The sequence below is a fragment of the Gorilla gorilla genome, chromosome 7 (genome assembly GCF_029281585.2).
Source record: "Gorilla gorilla gorilla isolate KB3781 chromosome 7, NHGRI_mGorGor1-v2.1_pri, whole genome shotgun sequence".
In the NCBI taxonomy this organism is placed as follows: Eukaryota; Metazoa; Chordata; class Mammalia; order Primates; family Hominidae; genus Gorilla; species Gorilla gorilla.
Genome location: NC_073231.2, coordinates 148,371,230 through 148,383,396, shown reverse-complemented (window position 1 = coordinate 148,383,396; position 12,167 = coordinate 148,371,230). Strand labels below are relative to the sequence as shown.

At 64.1% G+C, this 12,167-nt stretch overlaps 1 protein-coding gene across 17 annotated transcripts in view; it reads right to left on the bottom strand.

Annotated features, from left to right (window-relative positions):
* The window catches only part of ADGRB1 (adhesion G protein-coupled receptor B1), a 94,977-nt gene that overhangs the window by 28,951 nt on the left and 53,859 nt on the right, over positions 1–12,167 (bottom strand). For 16 of the 17 annotated variants that reach the window (XM_055347928.2, XM_055347929.2, XM_055347927.2 and 13 more), the window contains one exon: positions 4,432–4,573. In XM_055347928.2, the coding sequence (XP_055203903.2) occupies positions 4,432–4,573 (142 nt within the window). Of the gene's footprint in view, positions 1–4,431; positions 4,574–4,703; positions 5,135–12,167 lie in introns of those variants that run through there. The other variant, XM_055347940.2, reaches the window with a different exon arrangement.

The following is a 12,167-nucleotide window of genomic DNA, read 5'->3' as shown; positions in this document are numbered from 1 at the left end:
GCCATCTGCTTCCGCCTGCCCTCGTTAGGCCTGGCAGCCGCAAGCCCGCCAGCTCTCCCACTGGTCCACCTGATCCCTCTCCTCCCCGCCTGGCTCATCAGTCACTCCCGACGGCCGTTGCTCAGCAGGTTCCAGGCGATGAAGAAGGGATGGGCGGTGGCCTGGGCAGGCCTCACTAGGAGGGGTAGACCAAGACCGGCCTCAACTCACACAGAGGGGAGGCAGAGCCAGGCTGGGCCCCTGCCGGAGACTGGCCCAAGCCAGGCACAGCGCGGCCCAGGCCCTTGCACATGCCAGGCCCCCGGCCCTGCACGCCTTCCCTGACCTTCAGGCGCCGGGCTCTCCTCCCAGCACGGAAGTCACCACTTCTCAGAGGCCCTCCCCGAATACTAGGTCTGAACCAGCCGGCCCCCTCCCACCAATGGCTTCTCCTGGCTGGTGACCGAGTCTCTGCCAGTTTCCACCACATGAACTCCCACTCCCAATCTTCTCCTGAACCCTATATCCGCCCTTTGCCCCCTAAGGACTCATTTCTACCTACAGTGCCACCTTCGTCCTGCCACTGCCCCAACACCGTCTATGGCTCCCAAATGCCCACAAGACTAATTTCTGTCTCTAGTCATAGACTGAGCCCTGAACCCCATCATACTCTGACCCCTGACCCAGATTATACCCCGAGCCCCAATTCCCATCACACCCTGTCCCCTGAATCCAGCCACACACTAAACCCTGACCCAAGTATATTCTGAGCCTTGATCCCAGTCAGGCTGTGAGTCTTGATCTTGGGCACACACTGGGCCCTGATTCTGGTCACGTGCTGAACCCTGACCATGATCACACCCTGAACCTGACCCTGGTCATACACTGAGCCCCGAACCTGGTTGCAAATGAACTGTGACCCTGGTCACAACCTTCCAATACAGTCTGAGGCACATCACAGAAGTCATGCCAACAACAACTGTCCTTTTCAGACTGTTTACTACATGCCAGACTATGTCAAGTGCCATAAATATATCACCTAGTTCAGTCCCCACCGCTCTGAGACAGGGGGCATCATCCGCCTCACAGGTGTGACTCAGAGCGGTTACTCAACCTTCCGGCCGTCGTAGGCCTGCTGCAGCCGCAGAGCCGGCATCTGCGCAGCCCGCATCTGCACCGACACCCTGGCTCCAGGCCAGCTCTAGAGGAGGACTCGTGGGTCCCACCTCCCCTCGCTCTACCACCCTGCCCGGATCTCATCCCACCCTGGCTCCCGGGGTGCCCACGTACCCGCCTCTACCACCATCTCAGGCCCCTGTCCTGGTCAGCAGCCCCTGTAGGCCACTCTGAACCCCCGAAGCCACAGCCTCTGCCCACTCAGACCAGAGTCCCCACACCCAACGTGTCCATCCAACCCCAGCCAGGCTAAGCTGGGCAGCACCCCTCTCTCTTTCTGCCCAGCCAGGCTCACTTCTGGCCGTCTCCCCAACTGCCAGCTGGGCTCACGCTCCTCACTCCTGCTGGGACCCCTGGGTACCCAGGCCTGACTGTTCTCCTCTTACCTCCCAGCCTCCCACCAGTCCATTCCGTAGCCGGCTCCTCACGCCCCTGGAGTAAGCTCAGGCTCCCCCCAGCCCCCCAGGCCTTGCGGGCCACCAGTCTCTCTGCCTCTCCTGCCTGCTGAGCCCACGCCTGTGCCCACTTCCCCGCAGCTTCATGTCTTCCTCACCCTGCAATGGCTGCTACTCACCCCACAATGCTCGGCTGGTAAACTCCTGCACACCCCTCAGGACCCCACTTCAAGCCTCAGCCCCGTGCACTTCTCCCCACACCACACTCAGGAGGGGAGAAGGCTGTGGCCATGCACCCAGAGCCCACCCGCAGCCTTCCTCCTTTCCACCTGGGCGGCTGCAGACCTCTGTGTGCACACATCTATCTGCCTCCCGCATCAGCCCTGGCACCCCAGCCCACAGCCCTCAGAGGGATTGGCACAGTGGACAAAGGAACCTGCCAGGGGCAGGCTGCACCCAGAGAGCAGTCTCCCTTTCACTCTTGGCCTCTCCCTGCCCAGCATCAAGGGGGCCAGCCCTTGCTGAGGAGGGAGAGGTGGTGTGGAAAGGACAGGAAGGCCCCAAGGGGCTCTGGTGCCAGGGAGCACCTGCTAGAGGCTGTAACCACCCTGGCTTCTTCCTGGCACTCTGACAGTCAGCTCACACCCCTGCTGGTGCCCAGACCCCAAACTGAGCCACACATGGTCTGCCCTTGTGGCAGAGCCAACCACCCTCCCATCTCACAGATGAGGACACTGAGGCTCCCAGGGTCCAGGCAGCCTGCCCTCAGTCCCGTGGCTCTGCGGACACTGCCAGCCCCTGTGCCCCGGCCTCAAATGTCCTGTCTGGGATGGGGGACAGGGCACCCAACATGCCTGCTGGCATCCTGCCCTGTGAACACCAGCGTGGGTGGGCTGGGCTAACACTAGAAGCGCCCCCCGACAGCAGCCGCGAACCCCCTGCCAAAGAAGGCCCAGGACGGTGTATCTGGCTGCCTCCACCCCCGCTCCCCGCTGCTGTCCCACAGAGCAGCCGCTTCCTCCCGCTCGTGCACTGGGGCACATAGTGGGCCTCCTCCTGGAAAGGCCCCTCGGCATCAAGGCCCCTGCTGCTGGAATTTCAGGGGCACCCCCTTTGGCCCATGTACCTGCCCCTCTCCGAACAAGTTCCCTAAGCCAGGCCCACTCTGGAGATCAGCCTGGTGACCGGCTGGTATGCCACTGCCTGGGGACTGCCCCGGTCCTGGGACTCTCTCCGAGTCATCTGTTTCCCTCCTCACAGCCAGTCCTGGGTAGCCCAGGTCCCCTCCCTTTTACAGGTGAGGAAACTGAGGCTCAGAGGGACTTAAGGCAGAGCCAGTCCAGGGTCACAGTTTGTCAGAGACAAGCCTGTGTTTCCAGACTCCAACACTGACCTGCTGCAGGCCTGACACCGGGCTGGGAGAAGGGGCAGATGGGGCACACACCATAGCAGGTTCTCTCCTGCCCAGGTCCTCCTCGAACACCCACAGGAAGAGCAGCACCCAGAGACTGGAGGCTGGGCCCTGCCTTGCCTGGTCCAGCTTCGAAGGGGCCCAGAAAGGCTGCCCAGTGAAAGCCATAATGTCTATGGCCTCCTACACAGAAGGCCACCTCTTCCAGGGAGCCTCCGAGATGGCCCTTCAGACTGCTGCCTGCCAGGCTCTGTCTGCAGAACCAGAAGCATCAACAGTCTCACCTGAGGGGACAGCCCAAGCAGGGGTGCACTACGGTCAGGGACACAGACCCCTGTCCAGCCCAGACTCACCCAAGACCTTGAGCAAGGCCCTCTCTCTGGGCCTCAGTCTCCCTGCCTGTCAACAGAGGATTTTACTGGCAATGGCCTGGAGGGTCCCATCCGGCTCTGGCACTGTGGGAGACCCCAGCTGCCAACATCACCTGGCCCCCACTTTTCCAGAGAACACAGCCAGGAGGCTGGAGTGTCCGAGAGGCTGGGCGCTACCTTCTACATCTAACCCGGGGTTCCCCAAGGGCCGGCAATGCCACCTCCAACACCCAGGAAGGACAGGTCCCCTCCAAGTGCATCCTCCACCCCTGCTGCCTCCCAGGCTTCCACACGAGGTCTGGGCAGAGGTTACTTGGTGAGCACACGCCCAAGGCCCTTTCCTGCTCTGTGGGCTGTCCTGGGCCTCGGCCTGGGCCCCAGTAGAGGGCTGTGGCCCACCTCAGGCCAGGGGGTGCAGCTTGGCCGGCCCAAAGCAAGAGAGCCCACCCGCCCCAGGGAGCTGCGCCCAGCACCCAGGGCCCCTGCCAGCGGCTGGCCCCAGATGCCGTCTCCATAGAAACCGGCAGCCCCCACAGGAATCACAGGAACAAAAAGGAAGCCCGGAGGTGCTGAAGCCTGAGGGGCGGTGGATCTGGGCCAGGGCCCCTGCCTGGGGCCACCACCACCTCCACGGACCAGGCTCTACTTGGGGTGGGTCGAAGGGCTCTGCCAAGGCGGCAGCTCCTCCTCCTCCCTCTCCCTGGCAGGCGGAGAGGACCAAGGGAAAGGGTAGCCCCTCCACAGGCGACGCCTCCCAGCCCCCGGCTCAGGACCCAGCCTCTCCCCAGGCCCAGGCTCCCTCGGAGATCCCGGGCCTCCAAGGCCGGGGGAGATGGGACCCACCCATCAGCCACTTTCCGGGGGTCCCGACTCCTCCCAGGCCGGTCTCCAACTCCACACTGCCACCCGCTCGGCGCCCACCCACCCTCTCCAGAGGCGCATGGACCCCGCCGGCCGGGCCAGGCCACGGCGGCTGCGGGGCACAGCGACCTCTCTGGGACAGGACGGGTGCGGGCCCCCCCCCACCCGCAGGCCCGCCGGCAGCCCCCGCCCGCGCCCCTGCCCGGCGCCCCTCCCGCCGGCCCGGCCGGGGTCTCACCGCGTCGGCGCTGAGCTGGGCTAAGATGGCGAAGGTGGAGAGCCGGTCACAGAGGCAGCGCGTCCGGAGGGCGTCGAGGGGCACCGTGCGGCAGCCGCGCCACGACCAGGGCCCGAGCTGCGGGGGGGCGGAGGAGGAGGGTCTGGGGGCGGGCGGGACACGGGAGGGAGACAGGCGGAGCGTCAGCGGCGGCGGGGACGCGGGCGCCCCGGCCCCCGAGCGGCGGCTCCGCGCCCCGGCCCCGGCCCCGGCCCCGGCCCGCCGCCCCGCACCTGCGCCCGCAGCCGCGCGCCCGTCCGCCCGCCGCCGCCAGGCCCCGCGGCCCGGGCGCCCATGCCGCGCTCTGCGCCCGCCGCCGCCGCCGCCGAGAGCCGCGGAGCGCAGCCCGAGGGAGCGCCGGGCGGGGGAGCCGAGCGAGCGGGGGCGGGGCGGGGGGCGAGAGCTGGCCCGGGGCCCGGCAGTCGCCCGCCCCGCGCCCCCGCCGCCCCCAGCTCCTCCGGGGCCCGCGCCCCCGGCCCGCGCGGGAAGGAGGGGGAGGCCCGGAGGGGCGCGTGGGCGCACGTGGAGCGGGGAGGGTGCGAGCCGGGTGTGGCCTGGGGGCGCGGGGCGGGTTCGGAGCGCGGCGAGGGTCCGCTCCGGAGCTCTCCGGCCCCGCGGCCCAGGGCGCCGGCTGGAGCTGACGACCTTGGGACCGCTCCATCCCCCACATCCACCTCCCCCGGGCCTCATCACCCCTGGTGCCTGCGGCTCATCTCCTGGGACAGACACAGCCTTCCCCGCGGGGAGGCTTGCCGCTGGAAACTTCCCTCTGCGGTCTGACCCAGCCGCCCGCTGTCTACGGGCCGCGACTGCCCCGCTTTTCATCTGAGCACGCATTTAAGCACAGGACTTGTTACTTGGTGCACCAGGGACTGACCTGCTCTGCAAACCCCTCCTCCTCCTCTCCACCCCCAACCTCCTCCTCCTGTTCTTCCTCCTCCACCTCCTCCTCTTCCTCCTCCGCCTCCTCTTCCTCCTCCTCTTCCTCCTCCTCCTGCTTTGGAGCCGAATTCCCCCACCCTTCAAGGCAGCCCTCCTGCCCGGAAGCCACCGTGTCCCTCCTTCACAGACCTGGCCCTGGAGCCGGGCCTGCCTTCCTGCCTGCTGGGGCTTGGCTTGCAGAAACTGCCCAGGAGGCCCTCTCTGAGGCTGAGTCCCCAGCCCCACCCAGGGTCCTGGGCCTGCCTGGTGGAGGAGGGACTCCAGGCCTCCTGAAAAGATGAGCCCCAAGAGCTTGTGGGTGCAGCTCTGCAGCTGCAGGAGCCCCAGCTGCTGGTCTCCTTCCGAACCCACGGCTGAAAAGGCCTCATTCCTCCCTAAGTAGCTGGGACCCAGCCCCTGCCCCCGGACTTCAGGAGAAAAGCCCAAGTCGAGGGTCTTCCTATGGTCTGCCCTAGAGCCTCCATGCTGCAGTTTTACCCCATTCCCCACCCAGGAACGAGTGCGGCAAGGTGCCTTGCAGAGTCTTCAGCTCACCTCTTCCATCCCGTCCCCACTGTACCAACGGGGGCTGAGGCTAGGAGTCAGAAGGGACCTGCCCCGGTGCCCTGTGGCTGGCGCTCTCTCCAACCTGCTATCCCCAGAGGAGCCTGGAGAGCCGCCCACACACGCAGCCCTGACCCCACACGAAAAGCCTGGGCGAGCCGCCTCTGATCAGACACCTGACTTTGTGCCTCGGCTGTGTCCTATCCTAGCTATGTGACCTTGGGAAGTTACCTATACCACCTCTTGCTTCAGTCTCCTCATCTTTAAAATGGGGGTGGGGGTGTCCAGAGGGAAGCACCCAGTCCACTCTGGACAACGCCGAGTGGCACAGGGCCGGGCTCAGAGCAAGCATGGGTCACCAGTGCCCATGTCTGATAGCCCAGAGCAGTCTCTATTGAACTGGGGATGTTGCTCAATCTCCCTCAGCAGCACCACTTCCTGAGATTCGGGCCCAGGGGAGAAGGGACATGCTGTGAGCCACTGGCTGGGGAGACCCCTGAGAATGCCCTTAGCATCTGCTTTTATCTCTTGCATCTTCTCCGCCTCCTAGGGGAAGGACCTGCTCCTGTTTTACAGAGAAGGAAAACTGTGGTGGAGATCACAGACAAGGCAGAGTTGAGAGGAGGCCCGGGAGCCGGCCTCAGGCTCTGCAGGGCTGGCTCTGGGCTGTGTGACCCTGGGAAGCCCCCTCCCCTCTCAAGTGCAGTGTGAGGCCAGGTTCCTGCTTCACGGGCCAGGGTTTAGAAGCATGAGGCTCACCCATCTCCAGCACCCTCCGTAAAAGGAAGCCACAGAGGCACGTGGGAGCCTGGAAGGGCCCTGCAGCACCGTCAGGCTCGGAGGATGCCTCTGTCTGTGCCAGGGGCCTCAGCCCATGTGACCTTCACAGGCTCCAAAGGGCAGCCATCCTCCACACTTACCCAGCCACTGCGATGGCGGCCAGGGACCCAGGCTGTTCTGCGTCCCCAACACAGGATGGCCGAAAAGTCATGGACCTGGGGCAGAGAGACCCTTCCACCCTCTCCCTGAGCAGAGTGCAGATCCTGATAACCACAGAATAGAATCCTGGACCCAGGCAGGCTTTGGGGCTATGGACAGAACAGGAAAGGGAGCGTGGGGTCCCTGGAAAGTCCTGGTGCTCCAAATGACACCCCAGATTCTACATCCTGGCCAGAGGGTTTCCAAGGTCTCATTCAGGTGCACAAGGAACATCCCACTCACCACCTGCGTCCATCCCCCACACCCTCCAGGGCAGAAGCCACTGTCCCCATGCTGGAGAGGAACAGGTGGAGCAGGGACCTGAGACCCACCCCGGGCACAGAGCCACTAAGCCCTGGCTGGTGGCTGAGCAGCAAGTGAGGCTCAGGTAACTCCCAGGAAACCTGCATCGGCTGAGTTTATTTCCTGGCTTGGGATGGGTCTCAGGTTGTCTCTGACGGTCCCTTGCAGACCTGCAGTTCAAGTCAAGGTTCAGCTGTAGGCCCTGGGTGGGAGGGGGCATGCAGCCAGACACATAAAAACTGGAATCCAGGCCCACTGCTGTCTTGCTGTGTGACACTGGATAATCGCTGCCTCCCTGAGCCTCCATCTCCCACCGAGAGGGCCCATCCCCGTGCCTGGGGATGGGTGTGCGGTTGTGGTCTATGCCTGCCAGCCTTTGACCAGACACCAAGATGGCCAGCACAGTACAGGCCAGAGGGCACCCCAGGAAGAGTCCTGCAGACCGCTTTTCTCTGTGCAGCTGATACTGGGTTCCAGTCACAGCCCTGCTTCTCACGGGCCAGGCACAGCACAACCCAGGCCAGGCACAGCACAACCCAGGCCAGGCACAGCACAACCTCAGCCCTCTGCTCAACTGCCTGAGGGTTGCTGGGAGCACTTCGAGGGTGCAGGGAGCCGGGCTGGCTGGGGCCAGCAGCCTGGCTGGTTCCCAGCCGCGCTGGCCAGTCTGCAGGGCGCCAGGCCGACAGCTGTCCACCACTGCCTGGGAGAAGGCCAGCCTGGGAGCCAGCACCCGGCCCCCAGGGCTCCTGCTGTGGGTGCTGAGTCGTTTATCAGCCTCTGGGAGCAGGGAGAGAGACGGGCTGCTGCCTACTCTGCTGAGGGTCAGGCCATGGAAGGCCCAAGGAGGCCCCTGCCCCTGGTCCAGAGAGCTAGCTGGTCAGGCTGGCAGCTCTGGAAGCAGGCAGCTCCCGGCCATTCTGTAAGGGCCTGGATCCTGTGGTGGGGTTCACTGGGACCCTGCAGGCCTGCAGTGCAGGTGCCCCCCTCAGCCTCTCTACCTCCTCCGTCCTCCTGGCTCCACAGGCCTTGGCAGCATGTGTCAGGGGAACAGCCTCCCAACACGCAGCCCAGGGACAGGGACCCTTCTCCTCACCCTTCCCTGCACCTCCACGATAATGGCTTCTACTCTGTGCTAAGGGCTTTCTGGCAGTTTATCATTTGATTTCTGCAGGAACCCTTAGGTCAGCTTTGTAAATAAAGAAACCAAGGCTCAGGGAAGCAGCGATTGTCCAAGTTCACACAGCAAGACAGCAGTGGGCCTGGAATCCAGTTTTTATGTGTCTGGCTGCCTGCCCCCTCCCACCCAGGGCCTACAACATCTGAACCTTGACTGAAATGCAGGTCTGCAAGGGACCGTCAGGGGCAACCTGAGACCCATCCCAAGCCAGGAAATAAACTCAGCCGATGCAGGTTTCCTGGGAGTTACCCGAGCCTCCCTTGCTGCACTAGACCTCAGTCAAGGACTGGCCTTTAGCAGGACAGATGGAGGGCTGGGCCCTGAACTGAGGCCCTTGTGTGCATCTTGGATGCATGTCGACTTAGGCAAGGTGGCAAAGCCTCAGACCTCCCTCTTTCAACAAAATCTCTGGGACGCATCCTCTTGTACCAGATCCTGACTTACAACGTCTGGAAGTTCCCCCGAAAGTCTGACTGAAATCCTTCCTGTTGTAGGGGGCACCTGTTCCCATCTCTGCAAACAGGCAGGTCATTCCCTCCTCGCACACAGCGACTGCTCCCGCACGTGGGAGACCATTTGCCACCTCTCGTCAGCTACAGAAACTTGGAATATCTGGGTCATAGAGCGAGGTCCCCTCCTGAGCCCAGGCCTGAGGAATCTGGGTCAGTTACACCTGCTCCCCACCCCCATGGGTCCAGGGTGAGAGCAGGAGCTGGGGCAGTGACACCACCCAGGACCAGCTGAGCAGGGGCCTCGCTACAGCAGGTCCCCTTCCTGCCCAAGAGGAGTGGGGACCTAGAGCGACCTGGGACCCTCAGACGGGAATCCCAGGGCAGGGCTGTGCCTTTCCCCTTAGATAGGCCCCATGACAGGTCCAGCCACTGTCCACCCCTCTGCAGACTACCAGTGACCGCCACCATTGGGACTCCTCCCACTCGGCTCCTGCCAAGGTCGCCAAGGACCTCCATGCCAAGAAACCCAAGGGACAAGTTCTGGTTCTGTTTACTCCACCTCGGGGTCGCCCAGGTGCTCAGTCAGCACGCTGCTCACACATGTGGCCCCAGGGACACATTCTGGTGCATGACCGTCCCACAGGCGCCCACAGCCACACACTAAGGTAGGGCGCACAGCCAGGACGCCTGCGTGTGAATGAATGGGGAGGGCACGGCCAGCCCGCCATCGCTCACCCGGAGCCTTGGGTCCCCCCTTCACCTCCCCCACCTCCCTGCAGCTGCCCACCAGCTAATCCCACCAGCCTTTATCTGAAAATGCATGGAGAGCCCCACAGTGCCCACCCTCCACAGCCACCACCCGTGCCCCTGGCTACTGTGGCCGCCGCCCCTTGCCCTCCTTCGCCTGGCCTCCCAGGGCGCCAGTCGTTTGAAATATGTCAGGCCGCATGGCCCTCAGCTTAGAGCCCTCCAGCGGTTCCCTCTTCACTCAGAGCAAAGGCCGCAGTGCTCCCAGGGCCCGCAGGGACTGGCCCCAACCTCCCTCACCCAACCTCCCAACTCTCCCCTCTGCCACAGTCCCGTCAGTAACCACGGCTCCCAGCAGACCCCTCCAAACCCAGTAATGGCCGCAGCTCCCAACCCAGTGTGGATCCCCACCTCACGTCGCCCTCAGCCCCAGTGCAGGGCCACAGCCTTGTCCCCATCTCCCAGGGGAGGGCAGCTCAGAGAAGGCCTCCCTCCCCAGCTGGCTAGTGGGGAAGGACCTGGGCCCAGCCCTGCTCGGGCAGCCCCCACAGGCACCTCCACTGAGCCCGGGGCAGGTAGGAGGCCTTGGGAGAGCCCACCGTGGCTCCTGTGCTCTTGGGGCCCCTGCCCTGCACCCCCGGCAAGCGCCTAGACGATGCTTGTCCAGCCCGGCAGGGGGTCCAGCAGCCAGCTCTATTCTCACCCTCGGAGCTCAGCTTCCTCCTGTGAAATGTGCCCAGATCCTCACCCCGCACCTGTCCATGGGATGGCAGAGGCACAGTGCCCGCACAGGGCCTACTCATTCATGGGACACAAGGGGACAGTGATGTGGAGGGCGCACTAAGAGCCCACCCACCCACCCACCCACCAAGCCAGAGCCTTCACTGCATTCACGATGCCTCCTGCCGGCCCACGAAGCAGGTGCTATTATGGGACTGTGCGCTGTTGGGGTCCCCTTGGATTTGATGGGCTAATTCACACTCTAGTGTGAATGACTCACAGGGTGTCCTCCCACATAACAGAAAGAAGCCAGGAGTGGGCACAGCACACCGCAGTGGGGGAGTTCAGGCGCTAGGCAGGGAGTGGAAATGGTGTCTCTGCAGGCAGAGGCTTCAGCTTCTAGGCCTGGCCTCAGGAGCCTTAATGGGCTGGCCTCCCCAGTGCCCCTTAAACCAACACGCGGCTCGATCACACCTAGGTACGAGCCCCTTAGTCATGCTTCATCCATCAGGAGTGCCTGCCTCCCACCTCTGCCCATTGACTTCTTGGCCATAGATCAAGACTGGCACTGTGTCCTCCTCCAGGAAGTCTACCTGGATAACCAGACTTCCCCCCTGCCTTTCCATGAGCTCCTGGGCATTGCTCCTGACCCTCAGCCAGACCCTTCCCCACCGCTGTGCTGGGCTCCGCTCCCTGTGTTCAACCTCACCCAACAGCCAGAGCCCCCCGCGACCATCCCAGAGGGGCCTCCCTTGGCCCTGGTGGCCCTGCCTCTGGTGGGCCTGCCTCTGGTGGCCCTGCCTGCGCAGGCCAGCCCAGCAGGTAACCCAGCAAACACACACCCTCTGCCGCCTCCAGGCCCTGGTCCTGGCTGGTCCCCTGGCCACAGGCCCTGCATCCTGTGTGATTAGCCTCTCCCTCCAGGGCTCCTGGAGCCACTGCCTCCCCTAAGAAGCCTCCTTGACTCCCACTCCATGCCCAGCCCCTGTCTGGCTGCCAGTCTGTGAGGCTCTCCAGGGCAGGCCTGGGTCAGCTCTAGCCCCTCCAAGCTCAGGGCCTGGGGGCAATTACCTGGGGTCCTGAGGGGATCCTGGTCGCTGTGACCCATCGACCTTGGCATTTGAACACCTGCCTGACCTGGGTCTTACTGAACCCAGCTTGCCAGATGATGCTGGAGCCTGCTCAGGCCTGGTGCCCTGTCTATGAGGCTGGCTCCTGGGCTTCTCCCAGAGCTGCCCATGTCTGAGCCTCCCTCAGCACCGACAGGTCCACATCCAGGGCCTCCAGGGCTTCTCATGTTCCTCACGACGCAAGATGCCAATCTTCTGGCTCCCACCTGGCGCCGCCACACTGAGTCAGGGCTCCTGGCCACGGGCTACCCCTGGGCTGGAAACCCAGCCCTCCCCAGGGTCCAGCAGCTCTTCTCCTGACCTACTTATCCACCTGGGCAGAGGCACAGAGGCCCCAGGCTGTCTGCCAGGCAGAATGGAGCTCCTGAAGAGGGCAGGGTGCTGGCTGCCCAGCCTGGCAGAGAAGTGACCTGGAGCAGGAGGGCTGGGTCCTGCAGGGCTGCTCAGCCTGCTGCCCCTCCCCAGCAGGAGGCTGGCACTCAGAAGCCTGCCCCGAGCTGTCTCCCCTCATGCAGACCCGCACCTGCTGCACCTGCAGCCCTGCTCTGCCTGGCCTGTCACCTACCCCTGCTGGCGGGGGGCCACTGCCCAGACCTCACACCCTTTTACGCTCCAGCCATTGGTACCCAGTGGCAAGGTCAAAGGGCCAGCACAGTCTCTCACTCACTCAGCAGGTGCCTCCCTGGTCTGGCCTGTGCCAGG